This window comes from Dermacentor silvarum, chromosome 7 (assembly GCF_013339745.2).
Source record: "Dermacentor silvarum isolate Dsil-2018 chromosome 7, BIME_Dsil_1.4, whole genome shotgun sequence".
In the NCBI taxonomy this organism is placed as follows: Eukaryota; Metazoa; Arthropoda; class Arachnida; order Ixodida; family Ixodidae; genus Dermacentor; species Dermacentor silvarum.
Genome location: NC_051160.1, coordinates 165,887,486 through 165,903,810, shown reverse-complemented (window position 1 = coordinate 165,903,810; position 16,325 = coordinate 165,887,486). Strand labels below are relative to the sequence as shown.

The window sequence follows — 16,325 nt, the reverse complement described above, 5'->3', positions numbered from 1 at the left end:
GTGTAGTGACACATCGTATTGCTGAAAAACGTTAATTTATGTTCTGGTGATGGTCGTACTGAGACTGTCCTTGCTTCTGAGACTGTCCCAGATTTATGCGGCACTCGCGTGGTAAAGTCGCCAACGATCTTAAAGATGTGACGACGACTGTATGACGACGACGCAATGACGATTTTTTGAAAACCGTGGTATACTCAAGCATAAAAGACGACAATGCATGATTACGATAGAATGACGAAAATAGAATGTCGTTGGTGGAACGACCAAGGCAGTATATTGATGATGATGACAGGGCGACAATGGGTTGTGATGAAAGCATTCAAACGACAGGGTGACAATGATGGCATAACGAGAGTGCGATGACGAAGTCAGAATGATCACAGTGGAACGACCATGACGGTTCACGACGACGGTATGACAGCATGCGTGCTGACGACAACTGTACGGTGACCACACGTAGACAACGATAGTGCGACGACCAAACCTCTAAGGCCAACCGGTCTATTAACTTTCAGCCCCGATAGAATGGCATTAACGAACGTTACCGCTGGCACTATTCTTATTACAAATATGTGTGCCTCAAAAGCGTGGACACAGAATGAAGGAAGAGGACAAGGAAGTTAGAAAACAGGTAAACGCTAATTGAAGGTATAAATAGACAACCAGGAGTCATCAAAAAGAAAGTGAGAGAAACAGAAACACGAAGTTGGATGCAAATCATGGAAATAAAAAGACCGCGGAGATTTACAAGAATGACAAGACAAAAATTGGAAAGAAAAATCTGTACGATAACACAAAGGGCAGTGCCTTGCTTCCTGGGGCCCGAGCTGGTTCCCTAAGTATAAAAAAAATTACACCATCTTCCCGTAAGGGAACCCTGAGTAGTATGCGAAGCAGCCATGGGGTCGACTCAAGTTCCCATTAGTTTTCAGTTTTCAGGTCGTCGTTTCCGTTAGATTGAGGTACGTAGCTACCGGCTTCGCGAGCCCGAAGTTCGGGATCGGCCTGTCGCCGCTGCCGTTTCGTGGCAGCGGCTCGAGCCCTCTTCTCCGCGGCACTGTCCGCGGCACTGTCCACGGCGCTGACACTGGCGTTGACGCTGGCGCTGTCCGTGGAACTCATCACGGCGTTGCGGGAGGAGAATGAGAGGAGAGGAGCGGAGCGCGCGTGCGCGTCATTATACCGCGAGCTACAGTGGCGCATCCCTGCGGAGTATGCAGCGCCTACCGTCGCGCCTCTAACCTAAGCTGCTTCGCATTATAGGCTGTTTCACATGGTGCACTTTTGCACTGCGATTTTCGCAGATGCGAAATTCGCAACGGCCGTTTCACATGGTGCGATGTCAACAATGCGACTGATGCGACGCCCAGGGTTGCTTGCTGCCAGATTTTGTCGCACACGCCGCATAAATTCGTTTAATGTAATGATAAAGGTCCTAATAAAGAGAGGTTAATATAATTGACCTCTCTTTATTAGGACCAAATAATACGTGCGTTTTGTAATTTAGAAACGCTTCAAAGTTTAATTTGTTTTGGAGTGCGCAACAGCGGTTTGTGCAGTTCAATACCAGGAGAAATGGCGGACGCAAACAGCAGTTCGCAGGGGTTCGCTCAGCGCTGTGTGCTGTCTCGTGTGTGTTTTATGCCCGTGTCGTTCTTCCTGCGGTTAAAGAAATTACAAGAGGACCTATCAACAAGCCCCTATAGCTGTTGTCATCGCATATGCAGTAGTCGGAATTCGGCTGCAGCGAAGTCATGTCAACGCAGAGACCCTCGCGCTACCCGTGATTAATGTCAGCTTCTGAAAAACGGATGTGTGTGTATTGGTCGTGATTGCGCATTAGCGGTTCGTGCTCCTAGCAATATTGTTGCACCAAACTTAGCAGCAAGCACCAACCCAAAAGCTCACGTCTGCCCCTGAACAAAGCCGCAAATGATCTATGTGTAATTACTGAACGTGCAATAGAATTTGTGTTGTGAACGTTTATCTTAGCGCCAGCCTGGCTCGTCCGTCTCGGCGCCTGTGCTGTAATTATTCATACAAGTGCTCTCTGAATATTTCGAAAGGCGTAAAAGCCGACACCACATTTTTCTTAGGAGCTGTAGTCACTTGTGTACGTAGTATCGTATCATTCTGGCAGACATGGGCGTCGTCTATTTTCTCTTCCTGTTTCTTGCGCTGTTAGTGTGCTGTGAATCTGTATCAAGAAGCTTAAGTTAATGTGCTGCAGTACGTAGCGCAGACGCGTAGCCACACGGCTAACATTAAAATACCTTGTTAGGAGTACGTTTGTTTGTTTAATAACAAAATCGAACCCTAAAATTTTGTATTCATGGTGGCAAGTGTAAGGTAAGAAGCTATAGAAACTATCCGCTAATGGCATGCATGTGCTTCTACATGCTTCAGCAACCCGCCGTGGTTGCTCAGTGGCTATTGTGTTGGGCTGCTGAGCACGAGGTAGCGGGATCAAATCCCGGCCACGGCGGCCGCATTTCGATGGGGGCGAAATGCGAAAAACACCCGTGTACTTAGATTTAGGTGCACGTTAAAGAACCCCAGGTGGTCCGAATTTCCGTAGTCCCCCACTACGGCGTGCCTCATAATCAGAACTGGTTTTGGCACGTAAAACCCTATAATTTAATTTTAATTTTTTTACATGCTTCAGCACGTTATCCTTAAAGTGAGGCTGAATACCCCTGATAACCAAAAACCTATGCAACTGGAGCAGGTGCTATGATTCCTTTCCTGGAAATGAAAGCCAGCATCCCAGTCTGTTAAGCTAGTCATGTACTTAACCTGTATTAGACCAATGTTAGAGCATGCTAACTGGAGCCATTTCAAACTAGGTTATTTCACCAAAATAAGAAAGTGCAAGGAAAGCGTCAAGGTACAATCTAATCTGGTATTCCCGAACCGATTGTATTAGCAAAACTTTATGCCTCCCTGAATTGCCTGCATTAACCCAATGCTGAAAACAGGGGAAGCTGATTCCCTTTCTTGTTGTTGAAAAGCTGCTAGAATCTCAATAACAGACTACTTATGTTCTGAGAGAAAGTGAGGGGCACTGACAATATCTCTGATCTTTTGTATGGGCCTTCACCTTGAACGAAAATGGAATAAAAATATTTACCTTTGCAAGCCTCAGAATCCAAATATTCTAAAAATTTTGAGGAGCCACATTAAATTTTTGAGATATAGACAATAAAGTGTGCCTAAGTACAAGTGCACACTGAACACACTTGAGTGGTTGAGTGGCCAGCTGCGAATGCAAAAGCGTCCATAGCTGCTACCTCGAGGTAACTGCTAGGTTGCACGTGTGTTTCTCCAATAGCCCATGTACCTGGCAAGGGGAATGGTTATACGTAGTCCTGTGCTTTTTCTTTTTTTTCAATAGGTGGTGGTTAGCTGATTCCATCTGTTTATGTATTTATCATTTGTGTCATCTAATGTGCATGTGTTTGTGTCATGTTCTGATTGTTATACGTGCAGTGATGCAAGCATCTTTTTTTAATATATTGCACTACAGTCATTTATTCAACTGTGTTGAAATGTACAAAATGTGGCCACCCAGTAATGGCTAGGACAGCCAGAAGGATTGGCAAAAAATATGATGCAGATCCAATGCACTTGCTTGAATCGACATGAGGCGAAGCTTTCACGCAACGGTCAGTTAAACTCTAGAAAACTAACTGCAGTGTTTGCAGTTGTCCTTATTTCACCCGATGCAACACGTACTCATAGACAATGTTTGCTTATTTACCGCACAGGTAACATAATGTAATGTATACATAGCACGGTGAACTCACTCAAACGTCGGCTCACTAAGACTTCGAACTAACCGTGAGTCTGAGTTCATTCGAGCCTGACTGAGTAGAAGTTTGGTGAATACGAGTAAGAGCAAGCTCAGTTGAGTAAACCTTTAGTGAATATTGTCATGTGGTAGTCAGGGAAAGCTTATTCAAGTATAATTTTAGTGAATATGAGTCAAAGCAAGCTTGGCAAGTAGATTTTTGGTGAATATGACTCAGGGCAAGCTCACCTGAGTAGAATTTTGATGAATATAAGTTAGAGAAAGCTTGGCTAAGTAGATATTAGGTGAATATGACTCGGTGCAAGCTTGCCTGAGTAGAATCTTTGTGAATATTAGTCAGATCAAGCTCGACCGAGTATAATTTTGGTGAATATGAGTCAGAGCAAGCTCGGTTAAGTAGAATTTTGGTGAATATGACTCTGAGCAAGCTCGATTGAGTAATGATGGGATATGGTTATACGTGTTTATGCGGTAATACATGTAAGTGCAGACTCATTAGCAACATTGCCTCCATCTTGATGGGCAATACCTACGCCTCGTGATTAGTCTGCACACTTTATGAGCTGTGGACATGCAAGACCCACACACACTTGAAAAGATACTATCATTCACACAAATGAATGCAACCGGCGGACTTCACTGCACAATTTTGATCTGCTTTTGTTTAATGTGTTATCTACTACTTATAAAAACCAGATGTCTGCCTGCTTTTCGCATTATTGCATGTGTTTTACAGAAAGTAGAGACAGAGAAGCAAGAAAAGGCAAGGATGTTTATTGCTAAGTAGTTTCTTAGAGTACTGCGATATGTTACAACCAGCATAAACAAAAGTAATTCGATGCACTGAAGTAAGCGAAATGTGCAATTACCTTTTAATGTGAGGGTTAATACAGATGCATTAAGGATACAAAGTCTGCAACACACTGAAGGTTTATTGGTTTTTTTATTCAGGAGAAAAACGATGCATCAGAAAAATGTGAAAAAAACTGTTTAAATATTGGTTCGAAAACAAATTGGCAATACTGCTTATTCCCAGTCAAAGCGTGAAATATGCTATTGTAGAACATTCATTACCATATCCAGTTTGCACGTTCGCTTCGCGTCTCGCAGCGGAAGTAACAGAACCTAGAAATGAGATAATTCATTGGAGAAAATGCGCATGAAAGCCCTAACCAACCGACTGCAACTAAATGGTCGCGCGTATAACGTGACTTATTGACCACAGCATTTGTCCGTAGTAGCATATTCTTTAAATTGTTCGTCCGTAAAAGCATACCGCCATAAAACTGTGGCGTTTTCGTATATCGCGAGTTGTCTCCAGAACCAGAAAATTGGGGCGACATCCGAAGGTCATGCCTTCCCGTGAGGGACACCTGTAGTATTTACCAGCTCGCAGCGCGTGTGAATAACGGAAAATCACGCAAAAGTACGTACTATCAGCACCCAAATCCAACCTAAAAACAGCGTAGCCAGATTAGCAACGTAGCGTGTCAACATACTCATAATCACAGAACCGAATCTGACCTACGAGTTTTTATCTGCACTGTTCGCGTGTCGGTGCTGATGTTACATACCGATTGCGCAATCCAAGGCTCCACTCAATTAGTTGCACTGTTCGAGGCTTGTTGATCCAATATTTGTAGACAAAAAAGTATCTATAAACGTTGCATTGAGCGACCGCCGCCATTTTACAAAACAGACCGCGAAATACCTCTCGGCGCAATTTCGACGGAAAAATCGCAGCGATTGCTGCGACGTTGCGACGCTGCGACCAACCGGTTGGATGGATGGAAACAACTGTATTCCAATCCGGCGAAGTTTAACGACCCGGGCTCAGGTCTCCCATGAGGGGACTTCGAGGCCTTGCCTCGTCGCCGCCTCCCGGGCCCGCTGGACTGCCCACTCTTATGTCTTGAGGTTGGAGCTGCGCAGTGCGGCGGCCCACTTCGACGCAAGAGCCTCCGGAGCTACTGCCATTCTCGCTGCTATAACAGGACACTCCCACAACATGTGTGAGAGTGTCGCTCTAGTTGCCTGACATAACTTGCAATAGCACTCGGGTATTGCGTGGGGAAAATGTGTTGCAATCGCACCGGACTGGGGAAGGTGTGTGTCTGCAGTTGTCGCCAGACGACTGCCTGGCAACGTTTCAGTTTGGGGTGAGGTGGGGGCAAATCCTCCTGCCTAACTGGTAGTGCTTGGTGATATCATTATAGCTTACTAAGCGTTCTCGCGTGTTTCGCACCAGGAGGTCCGAACTCGAAGAAGGTGTCTCAGACTCTGCGCGGCGAGTCAGTTCTCGCGCAGAGCGGTGTGCCACCTCATTCAAGTTAGGGGGGGCCCTCGTCGGTGGGGGTGGCGACGTGCGCTGGGAACCACATGATCTCGGTGCTATCGAAGTGGTGTCGACCAGCTTTCCTTAGGATCTGAAGAGCTTCGGAGGCAATGCGCCCCCGCGCGTAGTTACGAACTGCGAATTGTGAGTCGCTAAGAACTACCTCGCAGAAGGGGTCGGTAAGCGCAAGCGCAATCGCAACCTCTTCCGCTGTATCTGCGTATTCCGTGCTCACACTACACGCGTGAGTAAGCCGGGAGTTAACGTCTATGACCACCGCCGTGAACCGGTGTTCTTGTGTGTACTCTGCCGCGTCTACGAAGCGCGTAGTCGTCTTCCCACTAAAGGAGCCCAGCAGTGCCTTGGCACGGGCCTGGCGTCGGCCCCCGTTATGTTCGGGGTGCATGTTTCGAGGGATAGGGGCGACGATCAGCGTGTCACTGATGTCGGGTGGAATGGCCTGTTTCTGACCGTGTTGGACATGGTAATTGAAGCCGAGTTTCTGCAGGATGTACCGATCCGTGGCTCTCAGGGATATGCGTTCGAGTTGGGAGGCTCTTTGCGCATCCACGATTTCCTCAAGCGTGTTGTATACCCCCAGCTGTAGCAGACGAGAAGTGCTCGTGGACTCCGGTAAGCCAAGGGCGATCTTGTAAGTCTTGCGTATAAGGGTGTTCAGTTTCTCCTTTTCGGTGACATTCCAGTTGTGGAAGGCAGCCACATAAGTAATGTGACTGATTGCGAAGGGGTGTATGAGGCGCATTACGCTGTCCTCCTTCACGCCCGTGTGCTTGTTTGTAATGCGTTTGATCAGGCGGGTAGCCGCTGTAACCTTGCCTTCAATCTTGCGGATAGCTCCTGCGTTTGACCCGTTGGCTGCTATATGCATGCCAAGGATGCGTATCTTCGGGACTCGGGGAATACAGGAGCCGTCTTGCGTATACAGGAGTAATTCCTCACATTGGCGTCATTCTTCGCTTGGGCCGGCGGCGCGGGCGGTAGAGGAGCAGTTCCGCTTTGAGTGGAGATAGTCGGAGACCCGTGTCTTGGAGGTAGGTTTCTATTGCAGACACCGCTGCTTGTAAGGTGCCTTCTATCTGACCGTCAGTGCCCTTGTCGACCCACAGGGTGATGTCGTCTGCATACAAGGAGTGATGGAGGCCGTCAATCTCGTCAAGGCAGGCCGGGAGACCCAGCATCACGAGGTTGAAAAGGAGCGGGGATATGACCGACCCTTGAGGAGTGCCGGCGCTTCCTAGTGCATGTTCGTGGGATGTCATGCTGTCGACTGCGAGGGTGACTGTGCGGCACGACAGGAAGTCTCTGATGTAGTTATAGCTGCGCTCGCCCATGTTGAGCTTGTTAATTCGGTTCAGGATTGCTGCATGTGATACATTGTCGAATGCCTTTTCCAGATCGAGGCCAAGGATGGCGCGGGTGCCGCTAGTTGGGTCGTTGATGATCTGGTGGTAGAGCTGGAACATAACGTCTTGAGTGGAGAGGTGTGACCGGAAGCCCACCATAGTGGATGGGTAGGCTCCAGTGTCCTCGAGGTGGCGGTTGATAAGGGTGAGGAACGCATGCTCCATAACCTTGCCAACGCAGGATGTGAGGGAAATGGGCCGCAAGTGATCCAGGCTGGACGGCTTGCCTGGCTTCGGTATCAGGACTGCCTTAGAGCGTTTCCACGCATCTGGGATGCGACCCACTCGCCAGCATTTCTTGACGTATGTCGTAAGAGCGGTGATCGAGACATCATCAAGGTTTCGTAGAGTCTTGTTTGTAAACTTGTCAGGACCAGGTGCTGATTTGCCATTAAGGTCGTGTAGAACTGCGCGGATCTCTGACTCGTGAAATTCTTCATCGAGCGTCGCGTTTGGCTTGCCGGTGAAATCTCCATGTTGGACATCGGGTCGTTGAGGGAAGTACTTGTCTAGCAGGCATGTCACGATCTGTTGATCACTCGTGGTAGCCCGTTCCTTGTGTAAAAGGCGCTGCAGGTTGGCACGTTGAGCAGACTTGCCCTGCGTTTCCCCCAACAGGTGACGCAGAAGACGCCACGTGCTGCCATTGTGCAGCTGCCCGTCGATTGCGTTGCAGATGTCGTACCACTGCTGGCGGCCTAAGGTGCGCCAATGTTCTTCTAGCTGGCGATTGATCAGTGCGATCTTCTTACGAAGCTTTCGGTTGTGCCGTTGCTTCTTCCATCTTGTGTATAGTAGGTTAGGTTGATGTCTTGGCTTCCCAAAGGTGGACTAGTCGACTGTCGATTTTATCAACCTGGACTTCGGGTGTGACCGTCTGTGCCGCCCTGTTCATGTGGTCATTGAGTGTCTCCATCCATGCCTCGATGTTATCGATGGTCTCCTCACCTCTCTGTTCGACTCGCTGCTTTCGGAACTTGTCCCAGTCCGTCCATTTGAATAACCCGCCTGAGGAATCCGTGTTTCTATGACCATGTGGTCACTACCGAGATTTTCAAAGGTATTGCGCCACGTTGCTTGAAGCATGTTTCGGACCGCCATCAGGTCCGGCGTCGTGTCCTGTGCCGTTGACGTGCCCGTGTGAGTCGGCACCGTGGGATCGGTAATAAGAGTTAGTTCTGCATCATGCAGGTCCTGCCACAGGCGTCGGCCTTTGGCTGTAGTGTAGCCATATCCCCAGGCCTCGTTCGGGGCGTTAAAGTCACCCCCCATCAGAAACGGGTGTGCGCCCGCCAAGGCAAGCGCCCCCCGGAACAGAGAGAGGAAACGACGCCGCGAGTGAGCCGGATTACTGTATACGTTGAGGAGAAATACACTGTGTTTACGTGTCCTATTAGGAAGGAGCTCTACGAGCATGTGTTCCGCATGTGTACCGCGTATGGTGTGTTCCTGTATTACGATCCCTTTCCGTATTAAAATTGCGAGTCCTCGATCAACGGGAATCGGCGAGGCGTGTACATTGTAACCTGGAAGCTTTCGTATGGTGCCTACTGTTTCCTGTAACATTATGACGTCGGGCTTGGGTTGCGCGTGTCGGACGTATTGTTGCAGCAGTGGTTGTTTTTTCATGAAGCCCCGACAGTTCCACTGCCACACCACGAGCTCGTTAGCTGGGCTGGCCATCGTGGTGCTGTACGTGTGCATTAACGGAGATAGGGCTAGTGTGAATGACTGTAGGTCCCATGGTGGGCATTGGCGTGCTTTCGCGAAGGCCTATATGGGTTTCAACCCTGTCTGTGCGGGCAGTGAGGTTATTGACCGCAACGCCAATGTTGTGGATCGCGGTTTTAATTTCAGCGAGCAGCTTCCTCATTTCTTCTTGTTCTTTGCGCCAATCAATTACTGTGGGTTCGAGCTTGTCGGGCTGTTAAGACTCAGAGCTGGCTGCAGCGCGTTTCTTTGCGGGAGGCGCCGCACTGTCGTTACCGGTTGTGACGGGAGTGGGGACTGAAGTTGCTTTAGCTATAGATGGCGACCAACCGGTTGGTCGCAGCCGAAAATCGCAGAATCGGCCCTGCGACTGCGATTTTCATCGCATGCCACGGAAATCGCACTTCCGGTGCGATAATCGCAGTGCAAAATCGCACCATGTGAAACGGCCTTATCGCGCGCGGAGCCGCAGGTGTTGCCATTTGTTGCGCAATCCGGAGAGGAGTGGAGCGTCGGAGAGGATAGGAGGAATCCCGAGAGGAGATGAGACAAGGAGCGGAGGAGGATGCGCATGCGCAGTGCGGGTGTGGACGCAGCACGGCGGATGTATGGAGGGAGTGGCATAGCCCCGACCATAAGCTGCTTCGCATCTAAAACATGTCGGAGCAAGTATTCGCAGCAGGATGAAGCATGTGTGCTGCAGGAATTATCCTAACTTAGCACATCCTAACGGAATGCGAAGTAAGACCCAGTGAAACCCGTAGAAAGGGTCCATCTTTCATTGAGATTCGAAACGGGTGGAAGCATTAACCGGTCAGCTGTCGAGATAAGCAAGAGACGTTTACAGTATAGCTGGAAAAAAAGCAGGGAAGAAATTTATTAGACCGGATCAGTTACAGGCATGGGTAACTATACAAGGTAAGTTTGGAGGTTTCAAGGAAGAGAGGCAAGATCAAGGATAGAGAGACAAAATGCTAGACTAATAATTATCTATAGATTACTTGACTAGGCCAAGCAGGCTAGGTGAACATTTTAAATGCAGAGCATTTCTTTAACTCACATGTAGCGTGCGCCGTCCGTCCGCAACAGCTCGAGCACAGGTGCGCCCTCTCCCCCACTCCTCCTCTCCCGCATCACGCTTGCAGCCACGTGCTTGCAGCTCATGTGCAGCGCGCGAAGCGTCGTAGTTGAGTCGCGCTTCGGCGCTGCAAGCACCGTAGCAACATGATGATGATGATAAGTGGTTCTTGAGGGAAAGGGAAAGGTTGGCGCTATCTTCTGCAGCCCTTGAGGGAGCACGGCTCAGCGCCAAAACCCGTAGCAACAGCAGGTGCTGGCGTGATAGCGCGCCCTCTCTCCACCCCCTCTCCCTCTAACGCGCGCACTAGGAATATAAAGCGGGTTGGCGCGGCCTCCACTCGTCAACTCCTGCGCTCTCTTGCGTTCGTCGGCGGTCGCAGTTGATAAGCAATAGAAGCAAGACCTTCAACTAGTACCTCGACGCAATCCAACATCAGCGCCGAAGCACCAGTTCAAGACATCGTACCATCGTCTTCGTCGACGGCGGCAGAAGACAAGGCGGCGAGGCGGCGCGCTGCCGAGGCTGAACGCAAGCGTCGTAAGTGTGCTGCCGACGCCGAACTTCGTGAACGAGAAACCGCGGCCAGGCGTCAACGTCGACAAGCGGATCCCGAGCAGCGTGCACGAGAAGCCGCGGGCAGGCGTCAGCGTCGGGCCGCGGACACTTCGAGTCGAGAACGACACGCGGCTGCGACACGTCAGCGTCGGGCCGCGGACCCCGGCGTACGGGAACGAGAGGCGGTGGCGAGCAAGCGTCGCAGTGATGCCAATAAAATAATAACAACTTTACGTTACCTACTTACGATTCTCTCTTCTCTCTCAACCCAGACCACCACCACCACACCAACAACACCAACACCACGGAACCCCACTATGCTCTGCATTTACACTTGTCCCTCGCGCGGGGGCATGCGACAATGCCTTTTTTCACCGCCCCCGTGTTGAAGCGGGTGCCAATAAAACAGCATCGTAGGATAATGCACTTGTCAGCGTTTGAGGTTCGTGGCTGGCAAACAGTTCTGCGAAAAAGGAAATACACGCGTGTATCCAACTGAATTGAAGCACAGCCTAATTTGTTGCTCCCTTTTCACAGCACTGGTATTCAAACTGAAGCAGGTGCGATAGAAAAAATACGTTGCTTGGTGGTGGTGGTGGTGTTGAAGCAGGCGGGGTTAGCCTCGTACATAGCCGACAATTGATCCGCCTGAACCTCCTTCGAGTTGAGTTCAGGGGTGTGTCACTAGGCGTCTTCTGAGGTGTCCTTATACTATGTTACTATGCACTACATCATCTTTTAGCTCCCCTGCGGCGCAGGAGTATGGCGGACGTTTTGTACAAAATGAACCGATGTTGTGGTTCCGTTCCGTTACTATCCTTAAGTGATGGAAACGCGCATAGCCCAGTTAAAGTTCATTAAAAACGTTTTCTTTTTGCTCAATCACAACTTTACCGCTTTCGCCGAAGCAAAATAAATAAAATCTGTCAGCATAAACTTCGTCGGGAACCATCCTTTAAGTGTTTTTTTTTTCGCAGGTGCTCGATGGCTGGCACGATGGATGCAGCGTATTCCGTCATGCATCAGCGGGTTGTGCAAGTAATGGAAAAAATCAAGCACTGCAAGCATGGCGTCGGGAGCAAGAGATGCGTCATCATTAGTAAATTGCCTGCTCTCAACTTTGTGCTCTGGAATACGCAACTCCAGCTTCAACAAACGACCCCGGGACGGATATGTTTGACGACTATCTTCCCAGGACGTCAGCTTGAGAGCATGGACGAAAGATTGGCCCGTTTAGCGCGGTACCTTCTGAAATTTGTTCTCCGGCGCCACCACTGCATCGTGTCTATCGATATTGAGAGCATGAACCTACGAGAACCCACGAACGCACTGCTGCAGATCTTAATCCGCAAGGTACCTTCCTTGGTCAGCCTACGGATAGCTGATGGGTTCACAACTGCAGAAGATCTGAGTTCCCTAGCATCCGCTTTAGTCACGGCGTTTAGCCTCAAAGACTTACGTTTGCAAAGTGTCATTCCCTTGAACGGCCTCTGCGCGCTCCTATTGCACACCTTCTTTAGTAGAACAGATACGTTGACCACTGTTTCAATAGGCCACGTCGAGCATGAGCACGCCTCACTGCTGCTGAAGGGACTTGAAAGAAACACTACAGTCCAGACGCTCACGTTAAGTACGTGCACCTGCTTCCAAGGTACGCCACACGGCTCCCCTCTGGTCGCGGTCTTGACCCAGATGAACGCGCTGAGGACGCTGAACTTGAGCCGCTGCTGCTTCCAGTGTCGGATGGGACTGAACGCCATCATGCAGGCGCTCGTCGACAACCGTCGCCTGTTGACGCTGTCGCTGCGCGGGTTCGCCTGTTGCGAGGCTTTCCGCGAACTGATGCCACTACTGTTGACTCGTAACAGCGCGCTCCGCAAGTTGCACGTCCAGTATTCCTCTGGATACAACATGGCGGAATGCCCCTGCAAGAGCTTGGTGCAGAAAGGCGCATGCTGCGCCAATGACAGCGTCGCCGATTACCGCGCGAGCGTCGCTCCGCTTACGGCAGGGATTTCACGTAACGAGTGGCTGGAAGAACTGACTGTCGACCTTACAGAATCATCCTTGTCGGAGTGCGACAGTTTCTTCCAGAATATCCAGCTCAACAGAGCCCTGCGCAGGGTCGTCATCTCGAATATGCGTCACGAAGACGCCGTTGAAATATGCGAGGCCATTCGGCGCCACAGCGTTGGCAGGATAGTTAGCATACAGTGCCCGTTCGTCATCTCGGATTCCGTAGCGGCGGTCGTTTTGTGTAGCCAGATGTCGTCTATCTTAATCGACGAATTGCAGGTCATCGACGAGGAACTTCTCTACAGTGCCATGAGGCAGCTCCCTCGGTGGGACCACGTGAAATGCGTCGCTCTTGTGTTCTCACCCAATCAGCTGGCGTCAGTGCTTGATCCTTTGCTCCATTACGTGCGGACAACCACCACTCTGCGAGAGCTCCAATTGGAAATCGAAGGAGCTGTCGCTGAAGCGATTATTCGGCGATCTCTCTTGACGACCCTTCTGGGCAACAGGAGCTTGCGAAGTCTGCGCATCCAAGGAGGAATGCTCGTTCGCGCAACTGAGGCGCAAGTCGTCGCTCGCGAGCTCGGCGCCAACGACACGCTCTGCCAGTTGGCCCTGTTCGAGGACCAAGAGGAAGATGACGACCTCCTGCCAATCCAGGTGCTGCTGATTTGGCTGTTTCCAGATCTTAGCGCGAACTTCACTCTCTGCGAACTGGAACACGAGGCGGTGCCGTACTCGACAAACTTACAGTTATTGCAGGCAGTGCTGAACCGCAACCGCGAATACGCGATGCGCGCGGCGCACTATGCAGTGGGCACCGACCGCAGCGACTACTGCAGCCGCGCCATGAGACTCGTGTGGGACAATCCACAGGTGCTCCTCAACGTCATGGAAATGGCGTCCATCCGAGAGGACGAGGCGGCAGCCAGGATCCAGCGAACGCTCGTCGAGCAAGCTTTGGAGAACCGATACCTGATTCCGAGGCCTTAGTATGACGAGGAGTTACGGCTCAGTTTGTCCAGCCGACTGTAGCTCCGGACGTTTTTCACGACGCCTTGGTAACCTAGAAACAGTGTTAAAACGGGGCAGAGGGAGGCGCGGTGAGCTGTACAATGGGTGCAGAATGTGCAGTGCTGCGTACTACTTGCTCTGGATTGTGTGTGATGCGTCCTCTTAAATGTTTTAGTTCATTTTAACTTGACAGAGATACGACACTTCGTTTACTTTTCTTCCTCTCGATAGGTTTGCTGTTTGCGTCCGCTACGGCGTTGCCGTCGTCGTCAGGCGCCTTTTCAGCCTCGCTTGTCTCTGTACTGCATCCAGTAGAAGGACGCAGAGGAGGAACAAACAGAAAGCTACCTTCCAGCAGCGATATTTCCCAGAAAAGACACTTTTATCCCCCTACCATTACGTCACATACACGTGTCCACTTATTTATACCAAAATGGACGCTGCTTGTTAAAACATGCAAATTGAATCATTCACTACCATTGCTGACGCATGCATAGTGTCCTTCATAACTGACGGCACAGTTGCAGTAAGCTAGAATCCAAAATTTAGTTGCTGGAACCAGCATCAAGGAGTGTTAAGAGCTGGATGTCCGAATAGCAGAAAGGATATATTATATTAAAACAAAATTTTAGTTCTTTTACTGCGACGCTTTTTATGTGTCACCACGTTCAGTTTTTCTGTTGCCTGTCCAAAGTGTTGTTTTTTGTTATCAGATGTTTAAAATTTATATCGTGACAGCAGCGCAGGTGGTGTTTCCACGCAGAGATTCTGTTACAAGGGCTGCATTAAACGTCAAAGAAACCTACACAAAATGTCTAATAAACAAAAATTCACGAATTCGGAACTACGACATAATTGGTAATTTTTGATACGGCAGAATTCGTTATCACGAAGGAAGGGATAAGGGTGATGAAATATTTATCGGTGTTATTGGTGAGCTGGCTCGAACGTGCATGTTACTTGACGATGACGAGGTAGTTTGTCTGGCCAGCAGAGGAGTACAGACATGAAAATTTTGGGAGTTACTGTCATTCAAATTTATGAGGAAAATTTCGTGACTGGGCATATCCTTCCGGCGAGAAGGCAGCGCTAGTCCTTCGGCGCTCCTTGCACGCTTTGTTTCAGATACGCTGAGTGCAAACTTTGACAATTAATATTTCAATCTGTGCGTGAATTCTAGATTTAAAGAATTGGGCAGGTGTTTAAAAGCGACTGCGCCCATTTCTGTCATATCAACAATTATCATAAATATTGGAGTTTAAAAGTTAATTAGTGAGCTTTTGGGTAATTACACATTTTGTGTAGTTTTCTTTCTGGTGTTTAATGCAGCCCTTGTATTAGAATATCTATTTGAAAACATCATATGCACCACTTTCAGAGTATGACCATCAAAAATCTATTACCGAAAAAAAGGAACCCTGCATATAAGCGCCAAGGTTACTGACAGCGATTGTAGCTGGTGATGGGTATTGCACGCAGAGAGACAGAAGCAAGGAAAGGCAGCCAGGCACACGGCCGGTTTGCTAATGAAACCGATAGGTTGGCAAGTTTGTGCGGATTCATGGGTGACTGATGCAGCGTTACAGGAATGTGACAATCGGTGGAACAGTTCACGCGCCATTGTCTTGTCGGCCTCAAGTGCAGTTCTTGCAAAGTGTAGCTTTTATACGCTACTAAGAAGCTTGGCGGGCCAACTAAAAGAATTTTATACACGCAAATAGTCACTTGTGAAAAAGTTAGGCGTAGCGAGATAGTAAGAGCCCTATAATTCCTTCCTACACCTTGCGGAATTCCGCTGAACAGATTTTCAGAAATGCATATGTTTGATGAACTTTCGTGCAAATGCAGCTTTTTGCCGTATGCTTCTTATTTGCTCCATGGCACTTGGTTTCGATAGCATTGCATTTTTACAGTTCTTATCGTACTTTAGTGTTTGCTCTATGCGCACACGTTGGAATATATGCCAAAGAAAGCTTTAGGAAGGTGGTGTGAAATAAATTATGTAAAAATTTCTTGGATTTTACCAAATATGATGCTGAGATTCTATCCTTTTATGACACTTCCGATCACCCTTCAGTGTATGCCCTTCTGGTCAACGAGGAAGGAGTCCTGAACATTCTTCTGCGCATTAACACTAAGAAATCCCCTGGCCCCGACAGCGTGCCGAATCAGTGCCTATATAGATATCCTCAGTGGGTTGCTAAATATCTTACTATATTCTGTCAATCTGCGCCTGCCCAAGGAACATTTCCTATAGTCGGATACAACTTTTAAAAAACAGTTGTTGGCAACAAAGGCACATGGACCGCGCGGGGTTGTGTTACTCCACCAGCCAATCACAGAAGCCAACAAAATCGTCGTCATGCGACCTTTTAAAAA

At 49.1% G+C, this 16,325-nt stretch overlaps 1 protein-coding gene across 1 annotated transcript in view; it reads left to right on the top strand.

The window, feature by feature from the left end:
- The window catches only part of LOC125947047 (uncharacterized), a 66,583-nt gene extending 50,647 nt beyond the window's left edge, over positions 1-15,936 (top strand). Inside the window, exon 2 of the mRNA XM_049671361.1 lies at positions 11,894-15,936. Coding sequence (XP_049527318.1) covers positions 11,901-13,925 — 2,025 coding nt within the window. The 5' untranslated portion in view covers positions 11,894-11,900 and the 3' untranslated portion in view covers positions 13,926-15,936. The remainder of the gene's footprint in view (positions 1-11,893) is intronic.
- The last annotated feature ends 389 nt before the right edge of the window (positions 15,937-16,325 follow it).